Source organism: Aptenodytes patagonicus, chromosome 2 (genome assembly GCF_965638725.1).
Source record: "Aptenodytes patagonicus chromosome 2, bAptPat1.pri.cur, whole genome shotgun sequence".
Classification (NCBI taxonomy): Eukaryota; Metazoa; Chordata; class Aves; order Sphenisciformes; family Spheniscidae; genus Aptenodytes; species Aptenodytes patagonicus.
This window is the reverse complement of record NC_134950.1, coordinates 82,122,872-82,149,743: the sequence shown is the minus strand read 5'-3', so window position 1 is coordinate 82,149,743 and position 26,872 is coordinate 82,122,872. Positions and strand designations below refer to the sequence as shown.

Below are 26,872 nucleotides of genomic sequence, written 5' to 3'. Positions count from 1 at the left end.
CTCAAAACTGTAGTAATATTTCTGTTACAATCCTTCCTGCAGTAAGGGTATTTTATTGAAACAAGGCTAGGATTTGAATAATAACTCTTGGAAAGTTGATCAACCGTCTCTTCAGTTTTTCAGAGAATTGATTCGACTAGGTGAGAGACAAATGTTCTCTGTGAAGTAGGCATATCTGAAATAGGTGATTATTATTAGGTGATTTTTAATAGTCCTATCTACAAACAACAATGAAAAAGACATTTTTGAGTACTACAAAAACGTGCAGAGAATATTATTAACTGTGATTACTAATGCACTATTAACATTCAGTGAGCAGTGATGTTTTGCTCTTTACATCAATCTGACTCTTGATGGTATTATTGTACTCTGGATAGTCTTGCTTGGAATAATGAATACAGAATTAAGTAGGCTTTGTCAAATAGTCAGTGGCCATTTAAGTATACACTGGCTATTTTGTGCTGTACATAACCTGCGTGGACTTCCCCCCCTTACTCGTAGTGCAGGGCGGAAGTTATTCCATGCCAATAACAAGAGAAACAAAGAGGACTGATCCAGCTGCATTAGGTAGAACAACCACCAGCCATTTCCTTCTTCCATTTCAGTTATGGTTTGCCTTGTTTCAGAGATTTGAAAAGTTTAATGCCTCCATTTACCCTTGGCTTCTTGGTCAGAGGTTTTAGGTAGCAGATAGGATGAAGACTTTCGAATCGTTCTCTCTACTCCTACCATTTCTTGCTTTCTCTCAAATACTGAGTTCTTCAGTGGAACTTGGTGGACGTAAGTTGTGACCCAAGTAATTTCCAGTGCTGTTTTTCTGCTAGGCAAGACATTGCTGGGGAGTTCCTCAAGGGACTCTCTCCTATACATCTGCGTTACAGGGAGGTCTTTTTTGAAAGAAAAGAGGGAGAAAAAGATAATGGGTGCATTTGTGTGGACACAGGAATAATTTAACAACTGGATTCTCAAAATATTTCTCCTTTGGCCTTCAACAAACCCAAAGAAAAGGGGCAAGAAAGCTGTTTCTATTTACTTGTGAAAATGACTTAATGTTAACTATGACCAAAATGAAAGGGCAGCAACACTTGGCAAATTTACAACAAACATAATTCCCTAAAAATGTTTCAATTTTGTATTTGATAAAACTACTGCTACCATATGTGGGAAATGTAGGTCTTTAAGGCATAGTGGGGATTTTACTTGTATTGGTTTTGCTTCTTTTTTTTTTCCTTCTTTTAATTAAAAAATAATAATTTCTTGTGTATAAAAACAAAAACTCTTTAGAAGTACATTTATAAGATCTATGGATAAATCTTATCTGGTTTGGCTTCCTTGACAGAATAAAAGGAAATGCATTCAATTAGTAGTAGGATTTTTAACACGGCTTTTGTCCAAAACTACTTAAGTTTCACTTCTGCACATCATTAAATGCAGAAACTAAATTGTGTTCAGTCCATAACAACAGACCTTCAGTTTGGTTTATTTCACTAGTGTGTACTGTGATGGTTGTCTTTTTGAGTACAAAAGCTTTTGTCACCGCATGATCATCTGCAGGACTTTGCATCTTTTTTTAAGTAACACAAATTATTCTCATTTGTGATCATACTTAGATCAGCTTGTTAAGAACACATTTGTAGCTACTAAGAGGTCTACGTGAATTATGAATGATTTTGACGTAGGTCTAAGTTGTTCAATGTATTTGGAAATTCCATTCCTGATAAACCGGCTCATTCTACGACATATATCATTAGAGTGAATGAAGGAACGAGTAGGTGTTACCACAAAAAATTTTAACTGCAAATGTGTTTAAAAACGAAAAAAAAAAAGCTTTCCTATAAGATATTTATACTATCAGTTCTTGCACAAATTATCATTTTCTGTACTGAAATTCCTTCATAATCTCAAGAGAAGTCAAACCAAATGATTTAATTTATTTTTTCAGGAACTGCAGTTTGAGAGACTGACTCGAGAACTTGAGGCTGAACGTCAGATTGTAGCTAGCCAGCTGGAGAGATGTAAGCTTGGATCAGAAACTGGAAGCATGAGCAGCATTAGGTAATGTACGAATTGTTAATGTCTTTGTAATGTAATTAATTTTGTTGCTGTTACAAATTACCACTGAGAACAAGATTGATCATCTTTTTGTAAAGAAATTATACACCAGGGAGCTTGAGATTTTAGCAGAGTTTGAAAATTTGGATTTTGATCTGCTTTTCAAAAAGAAAATTCAAGAAGATGCTTAATTTCATGCAATTTGGTATCTGGTTTGTCCAGTAACAAAATAGTAGTCACATTTGGAATTCATTGATTTGCTGTAGTCTGAATGCATTAACAGCAAAACTCCTGTTTCCACTACCAATACAGCTGTAATTTTCAGCCAGAGCTTTTTAGCTTCATATTTGCAGAGATGTATTGGTAAATTTTGTGAACCTGTTCGTTGTGGTTTAACTCCAGCTGGCAACTAAGCACCACACAGCTTCTCACTCGCCCTAGCCCACAGTGGGATAGGGGAGAGAATCAAGGGGGAAAAAAAAAAGTAAAACCCATGGGTTCAGATAAAGTTTAATAGCTAAAGCAAAAGCTGCGCACGCAAGCAAAGCAAAACAAGGAATTAATTTGCTGCTTCCCATGGGCAGGCAGGTGTTCAGCCATCCCCAGGAAAGCAGGGCTCCATCATGCATAACGGTGACTTGGGAAGACAAACGCCATCACTCCGAACGTCCCCCCTTTCCTTCTTCTTCCCCCCAGCGTTTTATATGCTGAGCATGACATCATATGTATGGGATACCCCTTTGGCCAGTTTGGGTCAGCTGTCCCGGCTGTGTCCCCTCCCAGCTTCTTGTGCACCCCCAGCCTCCTGGCTGGTGGGGTGGGGTGAGAAGCAGAAAAGGCCTTGACTCTGTGTGAGCACTGCGCAGCAGTAACGAAAACGTCCCTGTGTTATCAACACTGTTTTCAGCACAAATCCGAAACATAGCCCCATACCAGCCACTATGAAGAAAATTAACTCTATCCCAGCCAAAACCAGCAGACTGTTTTATCATAATTTCATCATTCAAGGTATTAAACGCTTTAGAGATAATTACTTAAAGCAGCTGACCTGAAATCAAAACGTAATGATAAAATATGAGTCACTCTCTTCTTCTAAACATCAGCTTTCTTCACTTCAAGAAATTGTTCTGGCACATTGTTTGGATGATGGCGAGATTATTTAAGAAATTGTAACAAAAGGAAGCTGATCTCTTGGTCAGTTTGGTGCGAGTAAAGATTTTGTAATTTTGAGCTTCTTGGTACTAGTTTCTTTGTTTTCTCAGGTGAACCTGATAAATGAAAGACGATAGTACTTGAGTTTCAAGGATCAAGAAAAAAATGTGTTGTATAGACATATCTTCTGTTTTTATCAGTGGAAATACTAAGTGTGATATCTTTTGAATACATAAGATTAAATATGATATGCCTCACTTAGTGCCAAGTTTTGTGTGATACTAGTAGAAAAACTACAAAAAGTATCTATCGCTGCTGGAAGAAACTCTTCCTCAGTTTAAGCAATTCAGACTACAATCAAATAAATGATTGTTTTCCATGATAAGTAGGAAATAATTATTCAGTAGAATGCCAAAGATGCAACAAAAATACTGAATGTAACAGTTCAATTAAAATGGCAGAAGTCAGAAGAATCTTTCACTAATTCAGCAGAAGCTGTACGTGAAGTTGACTTAAATATAAACATTTTTAATAAATCAAGTGAGAATTAACTCCCTAAGATAAAATCTTACTTTATTCTATATAATCTTCCCCACCAACTAGACTAATGTTAACATTAGAGAAACTATATTACTTAGAATTATTTAAGCACAGAGTAGGTAGTACTTGGCAATGCAGTACAGTACTATATTTGCACCTTAAGTGCACTCCCCCAGCACTTTAAATTTTAAGTACGGTATGACTGCATTTCAAAAAAGCTATCTGAACTATGTTTGAATAATACTGAGCTATGTTTGAATAATACTATTATTTTAGGATTATTCCAGCCAGTGATACAGAGGTTGGGAAATTTCTTGTTTGGAAGGAAATGTTTTCTTGGTGAACTTCTTTCCTATTGGTAAAGTTACACTTTTGAGTCATCAGTGGTATCAAGGTCACTCAGCTGTTTCTTAAGAGACTCCAGTTATTTGAGAAGTTTAATATTTTGACTACTAATCTCTCTGTGGAATAAACTACTACCCAGAATAACTGAGGAGATTTCATGCAAATTTTTCACATGTGTAATTTGCCCCAGAAATGTTTTACATATGAGAGTTTAAAATTTCTAGTGTTTCAACTAAAAACACTTTAAGAACTACTTGAAATAGTGTTGTCCAGAAGGTTACAATTAGATAGCTGTTCTTAGACTTGACAAGTGATTTAGAAAGGAAATCAATAATAATCTAATATTGTTTGTGTTGGGTTGTTGTTTCTCCCATACATATTAAATGAGCTTTAATTTTCTGTTAGTTTTAAAAATACTAAATCATTATGGGAGGGGGTAGAAGTAACACAAATATTAAGTGAAGTCAAATGTCTGGCTGCTGTGCTGACTTTCCAGTGCTCATCCAGATTTGAGAATGTTCCTTTGACATAGTATAGTGAGATGAAGGCTCAGAAGATAAAGAATTATGTACTGGAATAATATGTGTTAAGAAAAAAGGTACCTAACTTCTTAAAGTCTTTTGGAGTCTGTGGGGGCAGAAGAGGCTTGCTTAAAAATACTTTTTTTCATAGATATAACACCATGTGAAGCTAAGCTTTGTAGACATACCTGCTTTAAAGCAAGGTGATTAATTTCATAGCAAACAGTAAATGCATTAAAAATAAGTTTCTTACTGATACAGGGTAATTTGAAGATTTTGCCATCTTTATTTTATTCAGCTACTGAATAATTAATTAATTGTTTTAAGCATCCTTTTCTGGCAGAACACAAGCTAAAATCAGAACTAATAGCTGTTATTACTAAGCTTTTATTGGTAAAGAGCTTTTTAAAACAATCTTTAAATCAGTTGCATTTATTTTAAATACTGTCATTATTCGAAGTGAAATCCTACCTGTAAGTCTACAGTAGAATTGAATATACATCCTTCAGTGATGTCACCGTTGTCTGATGACACCTAGGTTTATTATTCAGATGCTTTTCCTTATCAAGGAATAATCAAACTGGACTGATTATAATCAGCATATTTTAATGTTGGGAAGTTAGAAATTTTTTTGCCGCTTTAAAATAATTCAAAATATCTAAAAGGAATTTTTCTTGTTAATATTTGTTATCTATGTCTGTTAGTACCCAAGTATCTAAAACTAGTACATGGAGCAGCTATCCATATCTGCAATTTTAGTCAGGCTAAAACAGCTTACAGTAGTGTTTTCTGCTGTATCTTACTCTAACATCTAAAAAGAACTGCAGATATACATAACAAGTGCTTACAGTGCCCTTCATTGTGGAGATATCAGGAAAACTGATCTCAGCTTTACCTCCTTGGGATAGTAGTTTCATGGAGTCTTAAGATTGCGCCCTTGAAACCAGGTTTTTAGGAACATGCTGAAGGGCTGTTATTTCTGGCTTCAGTTTTGCTTTCTGTACTCATCTTGCATATTTGACGCTTGGCCCATAGGAGTTGTGTATCCAGCTGTGCCATGAAGCTCCATGTAGCTCAATTTTCAGTCCTTATGGACTTCCTATATAACCTTTTCTTGTCACAGAAATCGGGATCCAGAAAGTAACGTGAGGTGAATTTGCACAGCACAACGCAACTCCACACAGAATTATGCAGCCTAGATCCTTAATGGGAATCACTGTATCTTACACTGGTATAGCTCCATAGCTCAGATTGATCAAGCCTGGTGAGAGGCAGGTCTAAGTCACCAGGAAGGAATCTGGCATTCATAGTTGCTGTGATACAAAGGGATACCTCTGTACTGTAGTTTGCCTGTAGATGTGCCAGTTTGTTCAGAAGAGATTGGATTAGCCAGAACTGACTGCTCTTATCCAAAGCTCTGATTGCGACAAGTCTTGCTCAACTGAAGGGACACAAATGCTCAGTTCTTCCACAGGACCATTCTCTAACCTTGAAGAATTGATTTGGGGCATGCGAGGAAACACCACAGCTTTAATAGTGTTCATCATTTCTGTGCCTACCTATCTCACAGCTGGGCCACATCAAAATACCCAAAGTAAATTTTCTTTGTCATATCCTTGATTGGTAGTAATTTTTTAGAGGGTTAGGGGACTATATTCACTAGGAATTGTACCAAAAGGATTTAAGTGCCTTCTCTTCAGGAACAGGGTCTTGGCTGTGAATCAAAGGGGGAATCAATGGCTTCTGGTAAAGCCGAATAAAATGCTTAGACCATGAAGTAGGACAAAACTTAGGGAACTCTTCCATGCCACAGTGTTTCCCTGTTGGCAAACTCTGAGCAGTTCATTACTCAGCCTGCTGAGTATTAAAATTTCATCACGCATTGCATAAGGAGTCAAGTCATGTTCTATACTGCTCCATCCCTCTGGCAGAGGTGCTTATTCCTTCTGGACCAGATCCATCAGTCTGTCACTCTTTTGTATGGAGGGCAGTTAGATGCTTGCATATCTTTGAGGTCTTCAGTCTCTGATAATTTTAAGCACATATTAATGTATTTCAAATTTCTGAATTTCCCATGACCACATCATGTAGTTCCTCAAAACAGAAGCTGACGAAAGTGAGAGGTTTTTTCCCTTCTAGAGATGAAAACAAAATCTCTGAGGCACTTTGAAGACTCGGCTACATGTTTTCATGTTTTCTTTTGAAAGAATTCAGGCAAAATAGTGCCACAGAATGGAAAGACTGAACAAGCAAGAAAATAGTCCAAATATCCTTTGGACTTCATTGAAGAACTGTACTTACTTGTTAGTAAATCCTTAAAACTTTAAAATAAGTTTCTGTTTCACATTCTTTATCACTGTTTTATGTGAGCAACTTATGTTTGTTTACTTACTTTGATGGAACCTTACTGTTTGAACTCAGGAACGTAGCTCAAGCATAGCCTACTCTTTCTCTTTGAACATATAGTTTGCAAATTGGTCAGTCAATAGAATTTTTCTCAACTGAATTTCAACCCCCCACTGAAATTAGTAGAAGTGATTTGCCATTTGCTATTGAAAGTCTCCTGAAAAGACTGATATTTGTGCATGAGTGTCTTACAGAAACTTTAGCATGTTGCTTATTTTACAGGTAGCAAAAATACTATCTAATTTACTGAATTGCCTGGAAAGCTTACCTGCTTTGTATATGCTTTCTTCAATGTAGTTCTCTCTCTTGGAGATGCGTATGTTATTCATACTTTATTACTGGGGAAACTGATGTTTTACTTAGGAGGATACAATTTTTGCAAATTCCCTGAAAAAATGTCCAGCAAGTCTAACTGATAATCCCGTAAGATCCTTCATTTCAAGAACATTGAAGAGAGATGAAGTGCACCATGGCATAGGTAGACAATTTCCACTGTGTTGGTCAAGTAAATAAAATTGCAGTTACAAAGTTCTCCTGTACAGCTGTAGGTGTTAGATCTCATTTAGGCTACTTATTGTAGTAGTATCTAGAATAGTCTTTGTAGATATTTAATATTAGGGGTTGACAAATCCAGTAGCCCAGCAGAGGTGAGGCTGCCACAGCCTAGACCAGCACAGGCTAGAGAAATGGGCTGAGTGGAATCTTATGAAGTTGAAATTTATAAACGAAAGCAAATGCAAATTCCTGCATCTAGGATGGAATAACCCTGTGTGACAACACAGCCAGGGGCTGTCTAGATAGAACACAGCTTTACAGAAAAAGACCTGCAGGAGCTCTTCAACAACAAACTGAACATGAGTCAGCAGTGCGTCCTTGCAGCAAAGGTGGCCAGCTGCATCCTGGGCTGCAGTAGCAAAAGTGTAGCCAGCAGATCAAGGCAAGTGATTCCTCCCTTTTATTTGAAACTCGTGAGGCTACATCTTGAGTACCGTATCCAGTTTTGCGCTTCCCAGTACAAGAACGACATTAGCATGCTGGAGCAAGTTCAGTGCAGGACTGCCAAGAAGGTTGGAGGCTAGAGAGCACATGGTATATGAGAAGAGGCTGAGGGACAAGGGGTTTTAGCTGTGAGAAGGGTCAGGAGGGGTCTTTCTTCTGTCTACGACCAGGTAATGGGAGGACGTAGGGAAGACAGGGCGAGACTGTTCTCAGAGGCGCATTGTGGTAGAATGAGAGGTGACAGACACAAGTTGGAACATAGAAAATTCTGACCAGATGTAAGGAAAACATTTTTCACCATGAGTTTGGTTAAACACTGGAACAGGTTACACTGAGAGGTTGTAGTTTCCATCCTTGGAGATATTAAAAACATGACTTCCCCTTCCCACCTAAGTTTTCCTGTGCTTTTTATTATTATTTCCACATAAATACTAGGAAAATAATTGTATTAGAATTCTATATAATTTTTTACATCAAATTCTTCAAGTATTTCAGAAAAAATTCTCTCTGTAATCTAAACTAGTGAACGTATGGTTCGCTTTTAGGTGTGAATGTAGGTATTAAAAAACAAAGTTGAAAAATATATGGTTAGTGTGGACTTGAGCAAAACATGAGCCAAAAGGAAAAGATATGTTTCTGTTATATTATGAGAGGAGAACAGTTGTTTGTGTGCAAAGAGTTTGATCAAGTCACATGTAGAAAATAATGCAACTTTCAAGTAAATTTATGTATGATCAGTATTGGAAAACTGTTTTGCCTGCATTGTGGTTCTTCGTCAACTCAACATGTTATCAGTTAAACGTGTTCAACTTTTTCACATTGCTTTGATTACAGTGATGTCTCCAAGGGCTACTGGGAAGCTTCTAAATTTAAAACAAAGATAAAGAAACACTTTTAATTAAATGTAAATTAGAAAGTTAACTTTTAAAAAGAAAAAAACACACAGTTATTTCAGAGCAGAAATAAAATATTGATCCTTTTTATCATTACTTACGAAAATGCCAAATGTAATTTTTGTACTTGCTTTTTTAAACATAGGCCAATAGCATGATATTAATAGTCACTACATTCAAGAAATGTAGTCAGATTTTTAGAAGTGATTTTCTTTAAGATTGGCATTTCACCAGTGGACAGAGAAGATTTTGACTAAACTCGACAGCAAATGCTGTAGCTCAGAAATTAATCTCGTTCTGGAATGTGTGTTTGCTCAGTAGTTCAGAAGCTGAATAAGCTTAAAGTTTTGTCACACTGTTGCTCATCTTCATTGTGGATTGTGTAAAGCTTAACAAGTCATGCTTGGATGAACTTTTGTCAACTGAATTAATAAAAAAGTTATCTGAAATAAAATAAAAAAAGCAGGCAGGTTTTTGAAAAAGTTTTTCTGAAAATGCTCCTCACAAATTCTACAAGTCTGAATATTTAGCTGTGGTAATACAACATTTTGTGGGGTTTTTGTTGTTTTTTTTTTTTCCCATTCTCTCACAATGATTTTATGTTGCTATAAGTGACCAGGTCAGGTGGAACCCTTTAGAAAGCTGCAGAGATTGCTCTACTCCCGAAGAGCAACTAAACTTAGTCAAGAAGGGAAGATGTCAGACAATTCAGGGTACAGCAGGGAAAGGAATTACAGTCAAAAGCAGGAAATCTCCAGTTTCTGTACAGACCAGCAAGATATATGAGTTCATACACAGTCTGCAGTGAACATGAGGGAGCAGCCAGCCAGACCTCAGAGTAATAGAATTAAATTTCTAAGGGCCAAGTGCAACTGTCTAGACTTGCATCAACTCAAAACATTCTTCAGTTGGCTAAGACCAAGTGACAAGGCAAGGACCCAGCTGTGAAGACATGGGCTAAAGAAGAGTGGGATATAAACCTTTAGTTGTCTGGAGGAGGGGGTGTGTGGGTTTTTTTTCTGAGATTTTTCTGAATAAATGTTAAGTTTCTATTTTCTACTCTAATAAAAGTTGTGTGGGAAAATGGGAGTTGTGTAGAGGTCTTTCAGTTGTCTTTGAAAAAGATCTATGTACATCCATCCCAAAGTTCTGACTAGTTTGGGATCCTGTAACAACTCAGAAATGTTTAACAGCAGTACGTTTTAAGGGCAGAGTCTATTCACAGGTGATTTCCTTCTTTAGTTTGTGAATATATGACAAAAAAAGAAAAATATTTTCCTCAATATTTTACCCTCTCTTTTGCAGTCAAGAACATCTTAAAAGGGGTTTTTTTAGTGAAAAGAAGGTTAACAAGTCCCCCCAAAATCTGTAATAAACGTGCTATCTCCCAATCATCAAATTTTACCCTAGAGCTTTGTGTTTGGAACTGCTGACAGCAGAAGAGATGTAAGTACAGCATGTATAATTTCCCTCTTTCTCAGAAGTATTACACAGAATCCATGGAAAGCAGTGCTGGTAATGTGAAGAATCATTTGGAAGTAGATAAACTGAGTCAAATGAGAAATCGGAGAAAGGAGACTTCTTTTTCTTTGTTCAAACCTCATCAGCTTATAGCCGTGTCTGCATTAGCAGAAGCACAGCACAATTCTTGGGGCTCAGCAGAAGGAAACATGCAGTTCTGAGAACACAGCATCCATATCATAAGTGTTTTGAGGGGATTTATAACCGACTTCAGTTTGGTCCCATGGATGGGCCTGCCGTTAGTTGTTGAAGTAAAGCTAGGCTCCTGGAGAGCCTCTTCCAGGTTAGTTTCTGAAAACAATTCATTTGGTGTGCCGCGAGACCACTTCATGATGCAAACTAAAGCTTGGGAAATGGAAAAGAGCAGGAGGTTCGCTTCAAAGATGCACTGTTACTTTGAAGGACAGTGCTAATGTCAGTGGAACCTGTACTGAACGTCATTGTCCCTTAGAATGCCTCAGTCCGGGGTGAGCAGAAGGAAAATGTTGCACTGGACCTGTTGATATTCATTTGTGTCACTTAATTCATGTCTATGCTGAGTCTTATTTGTTGGCAGTTCCATTTAAAAACCCCTAAACAGGTACAAAATTGACATGGGTCTTGAGTAGGAAAACTAAAATGAAAGGTGGGCCATGCATACAGGATGTTTTGGGGTGACTCAAATCTAGCCACGTTGATGAGGAATGTTTTGTCAATAAGCAGGGTACTATCTGATATATTTCCAGATCTTGTATAAAGCTTATCATGCATTATTGGGCTTGTGGTAAAACAGAATATCCTGGTAAAAACATGTTGTAGGGTTCAAGGTATCAGAGAGAAAAAACCCAAACATTCTTTACTAGGAAGCCAGCTTCCTTGTTGAATAGTCTTGCATCTTTGGTTATAATGCTACTAAGACAGTATGAGAATGAAATGAGCTGGAAGGAAACATTCAATTAGATCAAAATGGTGGGAAAATATGCAAATGTTTGTTATACCGTAATGTTTTCTTTTAAGTCTTTGCATTATTTGAGTTCTTTGCTATCTCTAAAAAGCATAAATTAAAAAAAATACCTTTTAAAACCCCCAAAAATCCAACCCCGACCCCCCAAGAAAAACCCCCAACAAAACAAGGCCGGAGAGATTTTCTTAGAAAAAGATGCAGAGATGGTATTTTTGTTACATTCAAAATCCTTAAGGCATTCATTAGGATAATCTTAGAAGAAAAGAAACTGAAGCAGCCTTTGTCAGACCACATCTAAGAATGAACAGTGTGGTTTGAATGCTTGGCCACTTTAATAAAGTGGGTGTTTTTCCCACTTTATTCAGTTTTCAGTCTATGGCTTAGCTAAGTCATTTAGGGATTCTCCCCCATACCATTCATCTTCTCCAACAATCTACTTACCTACCACAAAAATCGTTGGTGACTTTCTAGGTGTTAGGTTGCTAGCTGATAGATGATGGTCAGTGTGCATGCCCCCTAGGTAATAGCTGGAACCCAGCACTTCTGAAAATCAGACTACTTATTTACATACCTAAACAAAGCATTTAGGTGCTTCTGAAATCTTTGCTTAGAAATAAGAGTTTGGTGAAATACAGTAAGTTGTCAAGAAGTGGAATGGACAGATTCTGCTTGTTGTGACAACTATTACAATGCACCAAGCCTAATTTCCTATGCCAGTTTGACATTGATAGTTGATGTTGCTGGCTTCATGTGTACCACCACATGTAAGAGCAGTCAGGTCAGAGAATATGTTTTAGAAGTAAGAGAAAGTGATCAGGGGAATACTGAGGTTTGTATTTTCAATACTCCTGTTTTGCCTTGTACTTGCTATCTCTTGATCTTTTGGCTATGAGATGTAGAGACCTAAAAGGTGACGAACTCTGTATCCTATTAGACTTGGTCAATAAATTAGTTTGAGACCACTACCAAAAAAGGAAGATTTGAAGAAAATGTTCATTATAAGAAATAAATTGTGGTTGGAACAGTTGGTACAATTCATATTAACAATGTGATTAGTTCATTATATTGTGCAGATTGACAGTTTATTGGATTAAAATACCAGACGTGATCTGATCATTCAGAGCAGCCTGATACAAGATTAAGTTTGATCCTGTACTCACTGTATGAAAGTCCAGTATTTAGGGAAACAGTTAAAAAAAAATACCAAGAGAAGAAGTTGGTACAACAGGAAGAAAATGAGATAAACTAAAACGTCGTACAACTTTTTTGTATTTCCATTAATATAACATTTGTGGGGGCTTTGTGCTGGTTCTCCACAATGAAGCACATCGAGAAAACAGATTAGTCCTGTTGATCCTCTACAGGGAACTAACCGGTTTCACAGTTTTAAGCTTCTGTTGCTGAAAGGCAAATTTCCAGCAAATGTCCAAGCAATCAGGTCTGGTGTAGTTTTCTTTTTTACAGTACATCCATGTTTTTTACAGTAGTATTATGGGTCATATCATTCCCAGATAGATATGTCTCTGAAGGCACCAACTCCAACAAGACTTTTGAAACACCCCCTCCACAGATGCTCTCCCTCTTCTTCTGCTTGCCAAGTACCTTCCTGAGATACCACCTCCATGAGAGCAGTAATGCAGTAATATTCAGCATTGCCAAACTCATAACACTGGTATGTTTATGAAATCAGGGTATCAGATTTTATTTTAATCTCATCAAAGTTACTGCGGAGAAGCTATGACAATAAGGATATAGATATTTTTCTCTCTAGTGCCCTAAGAAAGAGTCTTACAGGCTGAAAGCCTTATCTGGGGCTGCCAGGTGTCACTTAGATTCTCTCTTAGTTAGCTCAAGTCTTTCATTATTTCTTCTGTTTCACTTAATACCAGGAAAAAGAAAAAAACCACAAAAAAGCAGAATGATTACAACAGAAAAAACAGCAGGTACTTTACATACCAACATTTACTGATATGTAAGACAATGAAGACTGCATAGTGTATTCCCTACCTTAGTGCACTTCTAGCATGATACTAAGACATCTGAAAACTCTTTCCAATTATTGCATTCACAATTTACATGTGTTACTGCAAGTCTGACACTTGAATACTGCATTAATTTGAAGTAAACATGGAAATACTGATCTTAGGAAATATGTTGTTGTTAATGTAAAACTTGATTATGTCTTACAGAGTGAGGTTCTGTGCTCAGACTACTTTTGACAAGCCATTTGTTGAAAAATTAGAGCAATACAGTTTACCATTAAGGATGGATAAGCACTGTAATAGATTGCCTAAGGAGACTGTAAAAACTATGATTTGAAGCTTAAGGACATGTAGAGTATCTATCAAGAATAGGACATGAGTGACAGCCCTTCTAGCTCTCCTTTTTATGATACGTTGCTGGGCTCTGCTTTAATAATTTGACAACATTCTTTTTGTCCCCAGCCCTGCTTATCAGATGTTAAAATGTTTTTGAATAGGTTTGGAGGAAGACAAGATTGAGGATAATACTGAGGGAAAGTGCCTTGTTATTATAAAGTTCTTGAATTTAGAGTGTTTGCACGAAAGTTTGATAAAATTTGTCCAGGAAGGTTCATTTTTAGTGCTTACTGGTTGTGGGTCAAAGGTACTAGATACGATTTTTGTGATATCTTAGAAGTAGCTAGTTTATGGCTGAGAACAAATTCTGTAACGTGGTGACAGTATTTAATGGCCATGGGCAACTGACATCAAACGCTGAAACAGAAGTAAGGTATCCAAGGTGCTTCATGGAGTCAGTTCTGAGGAATCAGGGACAGAGACTGTAGTAGTGTCTGTCATTAATGTTGCCTACTGGTTTGTATTAAACCAAGATTTCAGTTGTTCCTTACTTTGCTTGTTCCTTATTCAACCTTTCAGGTTGAATATTTCCTTCTCAAGATGCACATACTGAGGTTTTGAAGGGAATTTCAACTAATCAATCACCATTATCGTCGTTGTTAAGATTTGCACCAAAAGGCCTTGCGATTGACAGAGGAACTGAACATACCTTTGTACAGAGTTACAGAGATAAATCCCTGTTTTCCTACAATGCTTGTTGCCATCTACCATCTGTAATTTGGTGTACAATGGGGCAGAATACTGGAGCTGGGAGGGAAGTCTCTTCAGTGTTATCCTATCCTTCCCTCTGTGTTGTCAGGGTAAGGAGGGATCCTTCCGAGTCCAATGGCAAGAGGTCAAGAAGCAGACCTCCAGGTACATTTAGCATGCCAGTTATATGCGTGTATGGGGGGAAAAGTTGGGGAGGAGGAACCTTTGTTCAAAACGTGGATGAGGCATCTGGAAGAACCCAGATTCAGTCTATAAAGTGAAGATTTGTATTTAATGGTCACACACCAGAATCAGAGGGTCTGAGAAGTGAAGAGTGGGATGGAGCAGGATGAGGAAAATAAAACAGGGGCAGAGTCTAGAGAAGAGCAGGACAGAAGGCTAAGGCAGAGGATTCAGGGAACCATATTATGCCCTGCTTACAACTGGAGGACCAAAGACGAAAGCTGAAAATACCCATATATCCTGGCTACTCAATCTGAGAAATCTAGGACTAATTGTTGAAGAGATCTTACTGGCTTCATTTGCTGCTATGAGTAGTCACCACATCTGTATGTCAGTTCCTGATGTGGTTATTAGGATCCCTGCATATCTGGAAGGCTGTACAGAGAAATGAGAAGGAGAGAATATCTGACAGGAATTCAAATGAATCTTTACAATAACAGAATTAGGCAGCAGAAGTTGATACAATTCCACTGGATTGCCTTCAGCTATTATAAGCAGATAGCTAGTTCTTTTCCTGGTGCACATTTTGCAAGTTATGAAACTCCATTGGTCCTGTAGACAATAGCGTCCCTCTGCACAAACATGATTTATCCCCAGAGCAGTTTAGAAATGAAACGGTTATGAAACAGAAGTTGTGTAACAATGCATTTGTACAAGGAGTAAGTAAAAATGCAGCCAGCTGAAGGCTTCCGAGAACTCCAGACAAACCAATTTTTTCTTTTGTTCCACAGATGAAGACAAAGCCTATCTTGTTGCTGTTCTTGAGGAAACAAATTCAATTTTGTGTTGAGTTTCAAAGAAACATTGCAGTCAGGCATAGTATTTTCTCTCCCTTCACCACCCCTACCTTCTGCTTCTCACCATCTGAGCTTGCGTAGGTGACCTTGACTTCTGTCTTCAGCATCCTCTCTTTTGATACCTTTCTTCTTCTCCATTACCTAAGTTTATATTCCACCTAACTCACTAAACACTGCAATTTGCCATAATAAAGCCCTTACCTCCTGCTCTCAGCACTTCCTTGCTTTGGCAAGTCCTGATCACCTCTCACCAAGTGCAGATATGGGAACAGTTACTAATGCTTCCTGCCAAAACCTCATCCGGGCTAGTTCATCTGTCCCTAGCGAATGACTGAGTTGCTTTTGCATTAAGCTGGCTTGTTTGGGTTCTTGGTTTTAATAAAAGCATAGTTGTTCTCCAATGCAATCTTTTAAGAAACTGGAGATTTTCAATAGAAATGCTTTGTCGGAAGTTACAGACTTCTCATCAGTCATAGCTTTCAAAAATACACTCCTCTCAACAGTAGTAATTTCTGCTGTCACATCGAAAGTGGATCCTGTGTCTTGCCATGATCTGTCTTGATAAAAAAATCATTTTGTTGTATCTGCCTGTAGTGTTTGATATAGGGAATTTAAGACTTACGAATTCACTTTGAAAAGATTTGGGTTTGTTTTTTTCTTGATCTTTTTCCCCTTACTTTAGAAATGAACGGTGCTATTACTCTTAATTATTAGGTAATCTCTCCTTGTTCATATGTGATAATTTGCACAGGAATTGGTCCTGATTTTCCTTTGTGTTGTCTGTATACTTCTTCTGAAGGACTGACATAAATATCTTAATGGTGCTGCTAGAACTGATCGCTCTGTAGCGGAAACTGAGCTATGTGTTCCTTGATACTCGAGTATATCGAATATCAAAAGTGCACAGGAAGCATTACTAATATATTTAACAGAATTCCAGGAATGGCATGAATGAACCCAGTTCTGTTTCCACAGGCATCTCACAATTGGATAGCAATGTACTTTAAATGGCTAATGTTATATGCTCTCTAGGCATGTTGCCATTTCAGCAGTTAAGGAAGATTTTATAGATTTTAATACATTAAAGGGGCTTTTAAATCCCTCGTGCTTTCAGCTCACAGTAGATGTAGTCTCAGTTACTGCTAATTGTGAATACTCTGCGTCCTTCTGGCTTTCCTCTACCCCTTTTATTTTCACCTTGTTCCCCCACACTGCTCATTTGCACAAAGATTTAAAAAAAAAAGACTCTTGCACACCAGCTCTCTATTTCTTCACTCTCGATAGAGAAATATCCCCCAACTCCCCAGGTATAGAGAAGAAAGATATAGTACAACTTTTACGTTTATATCCACCCTGTTATCTTGAAACAACTAGATCAAGATTAAATAGTTGTATTTTGTTTTCATTTAAATCTTCTTTCTGCGTTTTTTTTTGAAAGTCTTCACCATAAAAGTTGACCACACAGATGGCTGTGAATATAGCTGCAATAGGATTAGCATCAAACTGAGTACAGTGTGAAGTTTGCCTAATTTCAAATATCCTGTGAAAGTTACCTTAAAGGTTTCCAATATATCTACTGATTTTTTGACTGTATTCGTGAATGACTAACAGGAGCCAGTGACTACCATGAAAGGAATGTCTTTAGCTTAGATAAAAATACTTTCTTCAAAGCTTATCAGAAGAAAGAAAAAATCATAGGTCCCCAATATTTGGTAGAAATGTTCTAGCTTCAGTGGGGGCTTCAGCTATCTTCACAGCAATGGCATTCCTCCCCGCAAAAATCAGACATCAGTTTCAAGAGGACTAACATGGTAGCAGGTTCTGTGGATTCTGGTCAGTGTTTCTGCACCAGCCTCCCTGCTGGGCTAGAGCAGTGCTCTCCACAAACTTTTTTGATCGTGCACCCCTATCAGTAAAACATTTTTGGGCATGCACCCGCAACATACGGATATTCATTTATTTATAGATTATATACATGTACTACTGTACTAATATATTATGAACCTTATAAAACATAAACAAAAACAGAAATCAAAAAAGGATGAGGTAAAAATGAAATAAACACTATCTTTTATTTTCTTGTATGTATTAATGTTACAAAAATATTTTCTTCCTGCACTCCAGGGACTTGTGTTGCACAGTGCCTGGCGTGTGCGCACCCCACTTTGGAGACCACTGGGATGGAGGGCTACTAATCTCGCAGTGGTAATAACTTTTCCGCTGAGGTGTCTGATTGAAACCTGGTAGAAGCAACCCTCCTTTAGGTCAGGCCCCGCAAGAAAGGAGTCAAAAACAGCAGCGTTGGCAAGATACCTTTGCTGGATGAAAGCAAGGAAGCTGTAGGGCCATGCGGGAAGGATAACACTGGCAGATGGGAGTTTCCCCCTCATCTAGGCCATCTGAAGGCTGCAGTCTTCCTTTCACAGTATTGGGCACCGTATAGAGAATGCAGCAGCAACAGCCACACCAAAGTTGTAGTTTTCTTCTTTTCCCCCTTCTGTCATTGCCTTTTTTCCCCAGTCTCCCAGTGTAAAAGAGAGACATCATTAATCCTTAATTTTTGGCTCAGGTTTATGAGTTTACTGAATAATACACGCACAGTTATCTTCACAATATGTTAGTGTTGCACCTGGGATTTAACTCCCAGTACTTACGTGATCTTGCCCTCCAAATGCAAGTAGTTGCCTGTGCTGGAATACCTTCCCTTTCGTAAGCCGAAGGCATGTATAGCTGGGATGGTATAATGCAGTTAATCATCCCTTTTTACTTTCATATTACTCATTATGAAATTTGTTTATTCTAAAAAAACAGTTTGTAAGTAGTATTTTAATCTAAACCCATTTCAACCACTTCAACCTAATATGGTAACAGTATTTCAACAACATCAGTCTGGAAGCATTAATCTATATTGAGTTATTTTTAGTCAAAATGCTAGACTAGTAGATACAGAACATTACAAGAATTTTCTTCATTACACTCATACGACTGATCCAATTATAATCAGTGCTTTGTAGTTCAGCTATCCAATTTTCCCCTTCTAGTTGATTAACAGAAAGCTCCGGCAGATCTTTGGAAGTTCATGGCCAAATAATTTGTCAGTGAAATGTAGTGTATGTAAATTGATAAATGTAGCTGTTGGGAGGAAATAATCATTGCAAGTTGCTGATGAGAACAGAAGACCCTATTAATAATTAGAAGTAATCATCACCTCCACTTTCTATCCTAGTCTGATAAATATATTACATCACAATATATTGCATTTTCCTTCCTAGGGATATGTAAGCGTCAGAGCATAAGTGACTTCATATATGAAAAGCTTTTGCAAAAAGCTTTCTAATTTTCTCTGTCCAGTCCATGTTAATCCTATTGAAGAAATGAGCAAAAGAGATACAGCTTATCTAGATGTAATGATGTTTATAAATCTGCTCTTGAAAAGGGAGGTGTAGCTTATGCAGTAAATTACAGAAGTCAGTCTGAAACAGCTTCTGAAGCAGCATTTACGTTTCCCATTTTTTTTTCTGATGTCAAAAAATACTTGAAGTTAGATGTTGAAAGAGTAGTACTTTTATTATTGGGTATTCTTCTCTCATCCACCTCTTCTCCGTTCCTTTCCTCTCCTCTCGACTTCTCTCCCCCCAGTGTTTTCAATTAGTGCTGTAATTAAGAAGGCAATAGCATTTACATTTGAAGTTAAAGACTTTTCAAGGCCTTCACCTTCCTTGAGTCTTTATTTTTGGCTCTAATCAGAAGTTATAGAAATAGCAAAAGGTTGTCTGTTACCCTCCTTACCACTATAAGAGTCTGATTGTACTACAATTCAATTTTGTTCTGATTCTGAACTGTTTTTTAAATCCATGTAAATGTTGCTACAGCTAACTTTACTAATAAAATCTAATAAAAACTTAGTCTTTGCACCTATGAAATGAAGAATTAACCAAAAATCTTTTTCATGCCTTCAGCTTTAATTTTTACATAGGTTTCCACTTAAATCACTTAGCTTTTGTCTTTACTGATCCATATTGCAGAGAAAGGAACAAAATAAAATAAAATCCATTAATGCCTCTAAATGTATTTATTTTAGTGGCCCAGGAATACACAACTGTTTCAAGATTAACCTCTGTTTCTGCAGTGAGGCACTGATAATACGTTGCTTTATTCCTTTGCAATGAATTTAGATGACAGTTTATATTCAGCTTAAAAAAAAGACCCCAACAACAGAAAGGGATATTGATGTAGTTACAATAAATGCCCTTGTTCACGTTATTAAGAGGATCTGTGACATGAACCTCCTAACATCAATGATGTTTAAAGAAGCATGGTTTTTATTTCTTCATGAGTAAAAGTTAAAGAAAGCCCTGTTACCATGCATAATATAACCCTTGTCAGGTTTTGATTATTTAAAGCATTTGCTGAAAATGTAGGCTATGGATGACTTTTGTTTTGTTTAAAATAATGCAGGATATACACAGTGAAGAGATATAATTGTGACTAGTTCTTTAGAAAGATATTATGGTTAATGTACAGCTTTCTGCATTAATGCTGACTTAGTGAAAAACTGTACTACATTTACCTGAGTATTTTAACAGTAGCACATCATTAATTAAGAGTGCAACCAGCCTGGGGTACAAATTTTTGGACCTACTAATTTTTTTACTTTATTCTGTTATAATTTAAAGCTATATTAAGTGATGCTAAGCAATAATAATTCTAAATAGTCTTAATCTAATCCAATGATTAAGATAGGGTTTTAAAGGTTTATTTTGCTTTTTTATTCAAATTGTACAAAGGAGTAAGTTGCTTTGATGGTACTATTTTGCTGTTCAGAGTTCAAGTGGCTTGAATTTATCTTGTGAAATGTAACAGTAGGTATCTTTCATCAAAGAAACTATGAGAAGCATTTCCCGTCTAGTGCATGGTTTAGGATGAAGTCTAACATAGAGCAGATTGGTAGTTGGATCAGGACTGCTTATGCCAAGACAGATAGTAACTGAAATGACCTTGGGTCAAGCAGGACCTTCCTGCCCCAACGCTGCATGAGCCAGTCATGTTGACATATTCTTGCATTACAAGCCCCCAGCAGGCATCCATGTGCTTTAGTTCTGAGCTGCCATTTTGTTTCTTATTCAACATAGTTGATGGTGTAAACAAGGAGGAATTATAATTAATCTGCTATACACTTTTTTTGGGGTATAAAACTTGACTTGGTATTCTTAATGTTTTCTGGCCTTCTTGCAATCTAATGTTTTCTACTGCTTCCATATTTTTCTTAACATTTCAGTTCTGATTTAGCTTCTTGTCATATTTATAGCTGTTCCTTCTCACCCTCCTTTTCTCTTATTGATACTAGAAAGGTGTAGGTCTTTTGATGAGCAGTGATCTATTCCATATGGTTCAACGGTTTTGCCATCCTGGAATGTCTGATGAGGTAAATAATTTATTTTACCGGAGTGATGTCATATTCATGAGTTTCAAGACCCAAGGGACCTGAAGTCTTAATAACTGTAATTCCTTACCAATTAACCCTCTCTGAAAAATAAGATGTGTCTAAGAGGCCAGAGATTTTTTTCTCTGTTGATCATCTCTGGTTCTCAGCTGATCTAGGAATAGATATGGGACTTTCCAATCTACTGTCTTCAGTTAAATCAGGATCCTCTTCTGACTTTCTCTTTTGGCTTTTGGAGGTATCTCATTCTTTGCTTCTGCAGGAATAATCAATCACTTTGTGTCCTTAAGCTTTATCATCACTTCATGATGATGAAAAATATGTACATAGTCTCCTATGTGTTTTGCTAACATATTCCATTCAATAATGGTTCCCAGGTCAGAATCTGGGGCTGCAAGACTAGAGCTAGTAAAGTTTGGAAAAGATGATAATGCTTTCATAGATGCTTGCAGTCTGAGTGAATAAAGTACTTCCATGAAGGTCTGTCAGAAATATTACATGCTATATTTCTTGATAATAGCTTTAAATAGAATATTGTATGCAAACACATGCTCTTATTGCAGCTGACATTTTATCTGTTTCAATGAAATGTGCTTGTCTTCCTCCCTTAGGCTCCTTCGAATTGCTCAGTCTAGAAGTATGGCACCAATGTTGCTAAAGCTTGCAAGTAATCTATTAAAAAAATCAAATAATTAAATCCGTTTCGACTGATGTTTAATTTTACTGCAGCCAAGTCTCCAAGAGGAATACTGTGAAGTGTGGTCTTTTAATGGAAGATACAGATCCTGCAGCTGGTCTTTAATTCAGTGACCTCTCATTAATTTCAGAGGTATTGCTTGGGTAAAGAACTTAGAAAATGACCTTTGATTTTGCCTATTTAAATTGCTAGTAGAGCTGTTGCATCATCCTTATGGAAAAGAACTATGAAGTAAAAATAAAGATACTAAATGCGTGGTTAAAAGTACGTTCTGTAGATTTGCTTCTGTATTGATTTTCACAAGCTTGGCAATATCTACTTTGACTTATTATGCCGTGGTTAGAGGTTAATCTCAAAAAACCCCCACCTTACAGAATTGGTTTGAGATTGGTCTTCGTAAGATGGAATTGCAAGAGAACGCAGAGGCTTTGAAAAGGCCAATACAATCACGGCTAAATTTAAACGATCTCTATTAGATTACAAGTTCTCTTTTGTGGAACTTCAGCCCCTTGAAAATCTGTAGGAATAAGATTTTGAAGAGTTTCAAGGAAGAAATTCAAGGTCATTTGCTATTGGACCATGTTTATATCAGAAAGGTGAAATCTTAATTGCTTTTCATAACACAATTTGTACAGAGATAAATATTGAAGTTTTACTTCTCTGTTGAATTGTCATGCTTCTTTTTAAAAGGATGGGACCTAGATGCCGTCCCCCATGGAGACAGGTTGATTTCCTTCTTTCAGTTCTTTCGTTAGATGGTCCCACATGCAGAGGAGTGGAAAAAAAAGAAGCTTTATTTGCATGGAGGAAGGGAAGATTTCAGGAGCTGAATGAAGCATTCAGTCCTGCCAAGGCATCCGTTCTCTTCTGTGGCATCAGTGCTCTGCCAAGATTGTCACACTGTGATACCTCCTTTATTTTCAAGTTGGAGACTTTCTAAAGCTAGGATCCTTTAGGTCTATGGGTTTGCAATATGATAGCATGAAGCCTGATGGGAAAGATTCACCGTCAACTACCGCTTGGAAAAGCTTGGCCTATTCTCTTTGAGCAGAAAGCTTGCAATGAAAGAAATGGGGAGGGAGGGAAGGAGCAATGAATGTGGAATAAAGTTTCTTTACTTATTTGACAGGACACTGTGCACAGTCAGTGTGACTTTTCTTATCTCTTCCACTGTCGTCTTGATGGCCTTTTGGTAGCATCAGGGGGCAAAACTATTAATGTTAAGAAAAAAAGATTCAAATACATGAGGACAAACAGACTCTTACGGGAAATACAGCATCTAAAATGGCATTGCTTACTTTTTGAACACAGTTCAAAATGCCTTCAAATGCCAGTTTCGACTGCATTGGTTTTTTTTTAAATAGTGCTGATATTTAAAAAAAGAAATATAGGGAAAATCAAGATTAAAACAAACTCACTACATTATTAGAAGTTGCAGCAACCATAGGGATTTCACATTACTATGAGAAATGTCTTACTGCTCAAAGTAAATTTGTTTCAATGTTGCAGCATATGAATTTTTTCATATTTCAGCTAAGTTCATAAGCTATAAAATAATTACTACAGGAAATATATTTTACATAAATGACTGCTTTTTTCTGTTTTGCAGAATCAAAATCATACTTTTAATTAATGAAAATAATATCAGGTGTTTCTTTAAAAGGGTATTGTGAGTCCTTCAGTGATTTCAAAATTTTGACTGAGATTTTGAACATATAGTAATGTAAAAAAGCTAAAAGCTCAAGTGTTCCAAGTAATTCATAACTATTAAAGATAGTGCTCAATTACATTCAAAGTTACGATATTTTGGATACTATGAATGGCTCCACTTACGAAATACTACATTTAAGCTGTCTTCTTGATTAAAAAATGCAATCTAATTTTTTTTTTTTAATTTAAGGGTTTATAATAAAATATCTTCCATGTGGAACTCACTGTTTTTAATTACTAATATTTTGAGTGTAGACTTTTAGTATACTCTGTTCTTGAAATCCTAGGTCATGTGGCAGTTTAGAGAGAAAACTGAGTTTCTACCCTGCAGAGTCTGAACACATTGAGACTGACTGCAGGCTGCATGCTGATATGATACTGTGGTTTGGGGAATAGAGTGGTCAGCCACGTAAAGGTTTCTGTAATGACTGGCTGTATTTACCCTGCAGGGTCATTGTGTCTCATTGCACTTGTCCACCAGTTGTCCAGACATGAAGTCCTGGGTGTCTGGTTGTAGCTCCATCACTGTTCATTTAGCCAAGTCTTTCAAGTGGAAACTATGGTGTGCAGGGTCATAGTGCATGCTCATATCTCATTGTAACTGGTAGTCTGGTTGCAGTCAGTCTCATCAGTTAGGAAACACTCCTGGGTCCACAGGCTCTGATATACCCCTCGTCTCTGTGGTTTTGTGGGCCTCTACAACTGTTCTTAAGTGTTAAACTGGTGTTTATCATCCCAAAAGTACTAAAATCTCTCCTAACTTCAAACTCTGCTAAGAACACCAACTGTTCTTTTTGGTTCTTATTTCACTTATGAATTTTTCATTGTTTTAATCTGTGTTTTGCACTTGAAACTTTTGAGTTATGCTTATTCTTGTATAACAATAAAGAAATATCAGGGACAATTACTGTACTGTAGCAAGGCACCAATCATTGCTCCCTTGTACATAGGATAACTGTGTAATAAAATGTAAATGGTGTTAAGGAAAGATCACTTTTCAATGGAAGCTGCTGACTGTAAATACGAGGCTTCGACAGACATTTTTAGGGAGTACATTTAAAGGAGAAGAACTATCTCAAATGAATAGGCCAGGAAATATTTAATGGGGACTATTTAAGTGTTCTCTGAAATAATTAGACCTGAAAAGCCTTTCTGAATGTATTCCAGTGCTTCATCTGCAGAAAATGTATACTGTTTCCCTGATAGATAGCATTGTCAATTTTACCAAGTGTTGCAGCCAAGTGACAATGTATTTGTTCTCTGTGAGCTTTGTACAAGATGACTGCACTTGCAGACTGGCTGTATGAGTGACAGTGACACAGAACTTGGTTTTCGGTTTGCTTATGTTACTCTGTAAATGTATAGGCAGGTTGTGCTTGAAATGAATGTGTTAACATTACATTGCTATACACTGGTATCTTTAATGTCATTTCCATTTCATTACCCTATCCAGGGCAATTTAAGTTACCTATGATAGCATTGTTTGTCTGCTGTCAACATAGTATTGGCCCTGTCACCTGGATGGACCTTGGACATATGTTATAGGTAGCTTGTCTCCTGGATGGACCTCTTGGACATGCACTATAGTTTGTCTTCGGTCCTGTCCCCAGCCCTATCTCCTGATGCTCATGAACTGAAGCCCCTAGATGGATCCTGGACCTGATTGATTACTTCATGGTTTTGGGAACTGTTGATAGACTCTGTTACCACCACCCTGCTCTGCTCAATTCCTTGGCTGAAGTGAGGAGCCTTGGCACAGTGCAATGTGGGGCACGGAGCAGACCAAAGATGTGTCCCTGAATGTTTCTTCACAAGGGTCTTCTGTGGGGTTCAGCAATGCTGAAAAGTTCACTCTCCTTGAGGACTCTCCCATGCGGTGATCTTGGGTCTGAGGGTGTGGGTACCCAAATGAGTGGAAAGCTCAGTGCTTTGTTCCCACGTGAAAATGAGCTCAGGATCTCTGTAATAGAGACATGTCTATTTTGTTACCACCAAAGTCTGGTGGTTGTTTAGGGTCTTTAAAGAGCAGGGCTTTCATCTTTCTGAAGAGAATGCAGCACCTGGTCAGCTCACACATTGCGGTGTAGTATGAGAAGCACTACAGAGTAGCTCCGAGCACCTAAACCTTTCAAGAGCCTTTTGGATGGCATATGAAAGTTTAGTGAGTATTTGGTGTACCTCTGGAACAATGTTTTCAGCTAAGTTTCCTCCTAAAAGAATCTAGTTTGCATCCTCTGTAGCTATTCTGCAAACTGAACCAACATGCAGTAGGGCCATTACTTCATGGATTCACTTCAAAATCGTACTACTGCTTCAGACTGAAAGAGTAACATAGATGCAGTCTTAGGACATGAGTTCATATTATGCTTAGTTTGGTCTAACGACTGCCACTGAAAGGAGAAATAGCCCTCTCATGCTCCCATCACTTTTTGTGTGCTCCTTATGCTTCCTCTTCTGAGTTTGACTTGTCACGGTAAATCTTCCTGCTTGGAGGAAAAGCTAACTCATGAAAACCTGTGAGTTTTCCCTCAGATCAGCAAGCTGATGGGAATCACTATAGAATTGCACAATTGCTAAATTTAACACAAGGGAAGAGGCAGAAAAGCAGGGAGAAAGCAGGTCCACCCCCTCTGGCCTCCGCCTGCTGTTAGATTGAATTAAGTATTTGGCTGTCCTTGGTTTATGTGTTGACCTTCTCAGAAGAATGGGAGAATTTCAGAAAGTAAAAGCAAACTGTTATATATCAGTATATTCATAGGCAGATACAGTAACAGATGCACCACTAAGTTTATACTTCTTTTATTGGTCTTTCCAAAATCTTTAGATCAGTTTTAGTATGAGGTCAATTATCTTACCAATTTTAATTTGTTTTTGTCTATCTGTACTAAGAAGATGATAAAAATAGTAATTGTACATTGTATTTTTCTACCTATACTTTACAAAACTCACATTCTCTGCTTTCTTTCCAATCCATTTGCCTTTTTCTAAGGAAAAAAAAACCTACTTAAAATACCATATTAAAACACTGCTCAGTCTATGATTGAATCTGAGCCTTTTGCTGGAACTACTCTCGCCTCACTTTAGAACAAACATATCAAAAGGCACGAGAGTATTCTATTCCCTAAATATATATTTTGTTAGAAATATGGTTATCTAATTAGAGCATGTTAGTTCTGGAAATTGGGAAATCTCAGTGCTGGAGTATAGGCAGATTAAAGTTATAAAATCATCTGCCCTTTGTATTCATGTACTGTAAGTTGTTTCTTTCTGCTTGTACACTAGCAGCTTTCAGAGATTTTTCTGGGTTGAATAGATACCATACAATCCCTCTAGGCTCCTAAGGGTTTGTTTTTTTTTTTCCCCCAGAGATTTCTCTGCAGTATGGCTGAGGTCTGCTTTCTGCTCTGAGCAGAGCCTCTCCCCTCTGTGCATTTCTCCCTTGCTGCCTCACCCTGGAAGCCGTTCCTCCTCCCTCTGTATAATTGCTCTAAATCTGAGTGGAGCAGCCAGGAAAGATAGCTAACCACACACACTTTTAGCTA

The 26,872-nt window shown here is 37.4% G+C and overlaps 1 protein-coding gene across 4 annotated transcripts in view; it reads left to right on the top strand.

Moving 5' to 3' along the window:
• The window catches only part of CTNND2 (catenin delta 2), a 698,912-nt gene that overhangs the window by 270,971 nt on the left and 401,069 nt on the right, over nt 1-26,872 (top strand). For all 4 annotated transcript variants that reach the window (XM_076330343.1, XM_076330344.1, XM_076330346.1 and 1 more), the window contains one exon: nt 1,943-2,055. In XM_076330343.1, the coding sequence (XP_076186458.1) occupies nt 1,943-2,055 (113 nt within the window). The remainder of the gene's footprint in view (nt 1-1,942; nt 2,056-26,872) is intronic.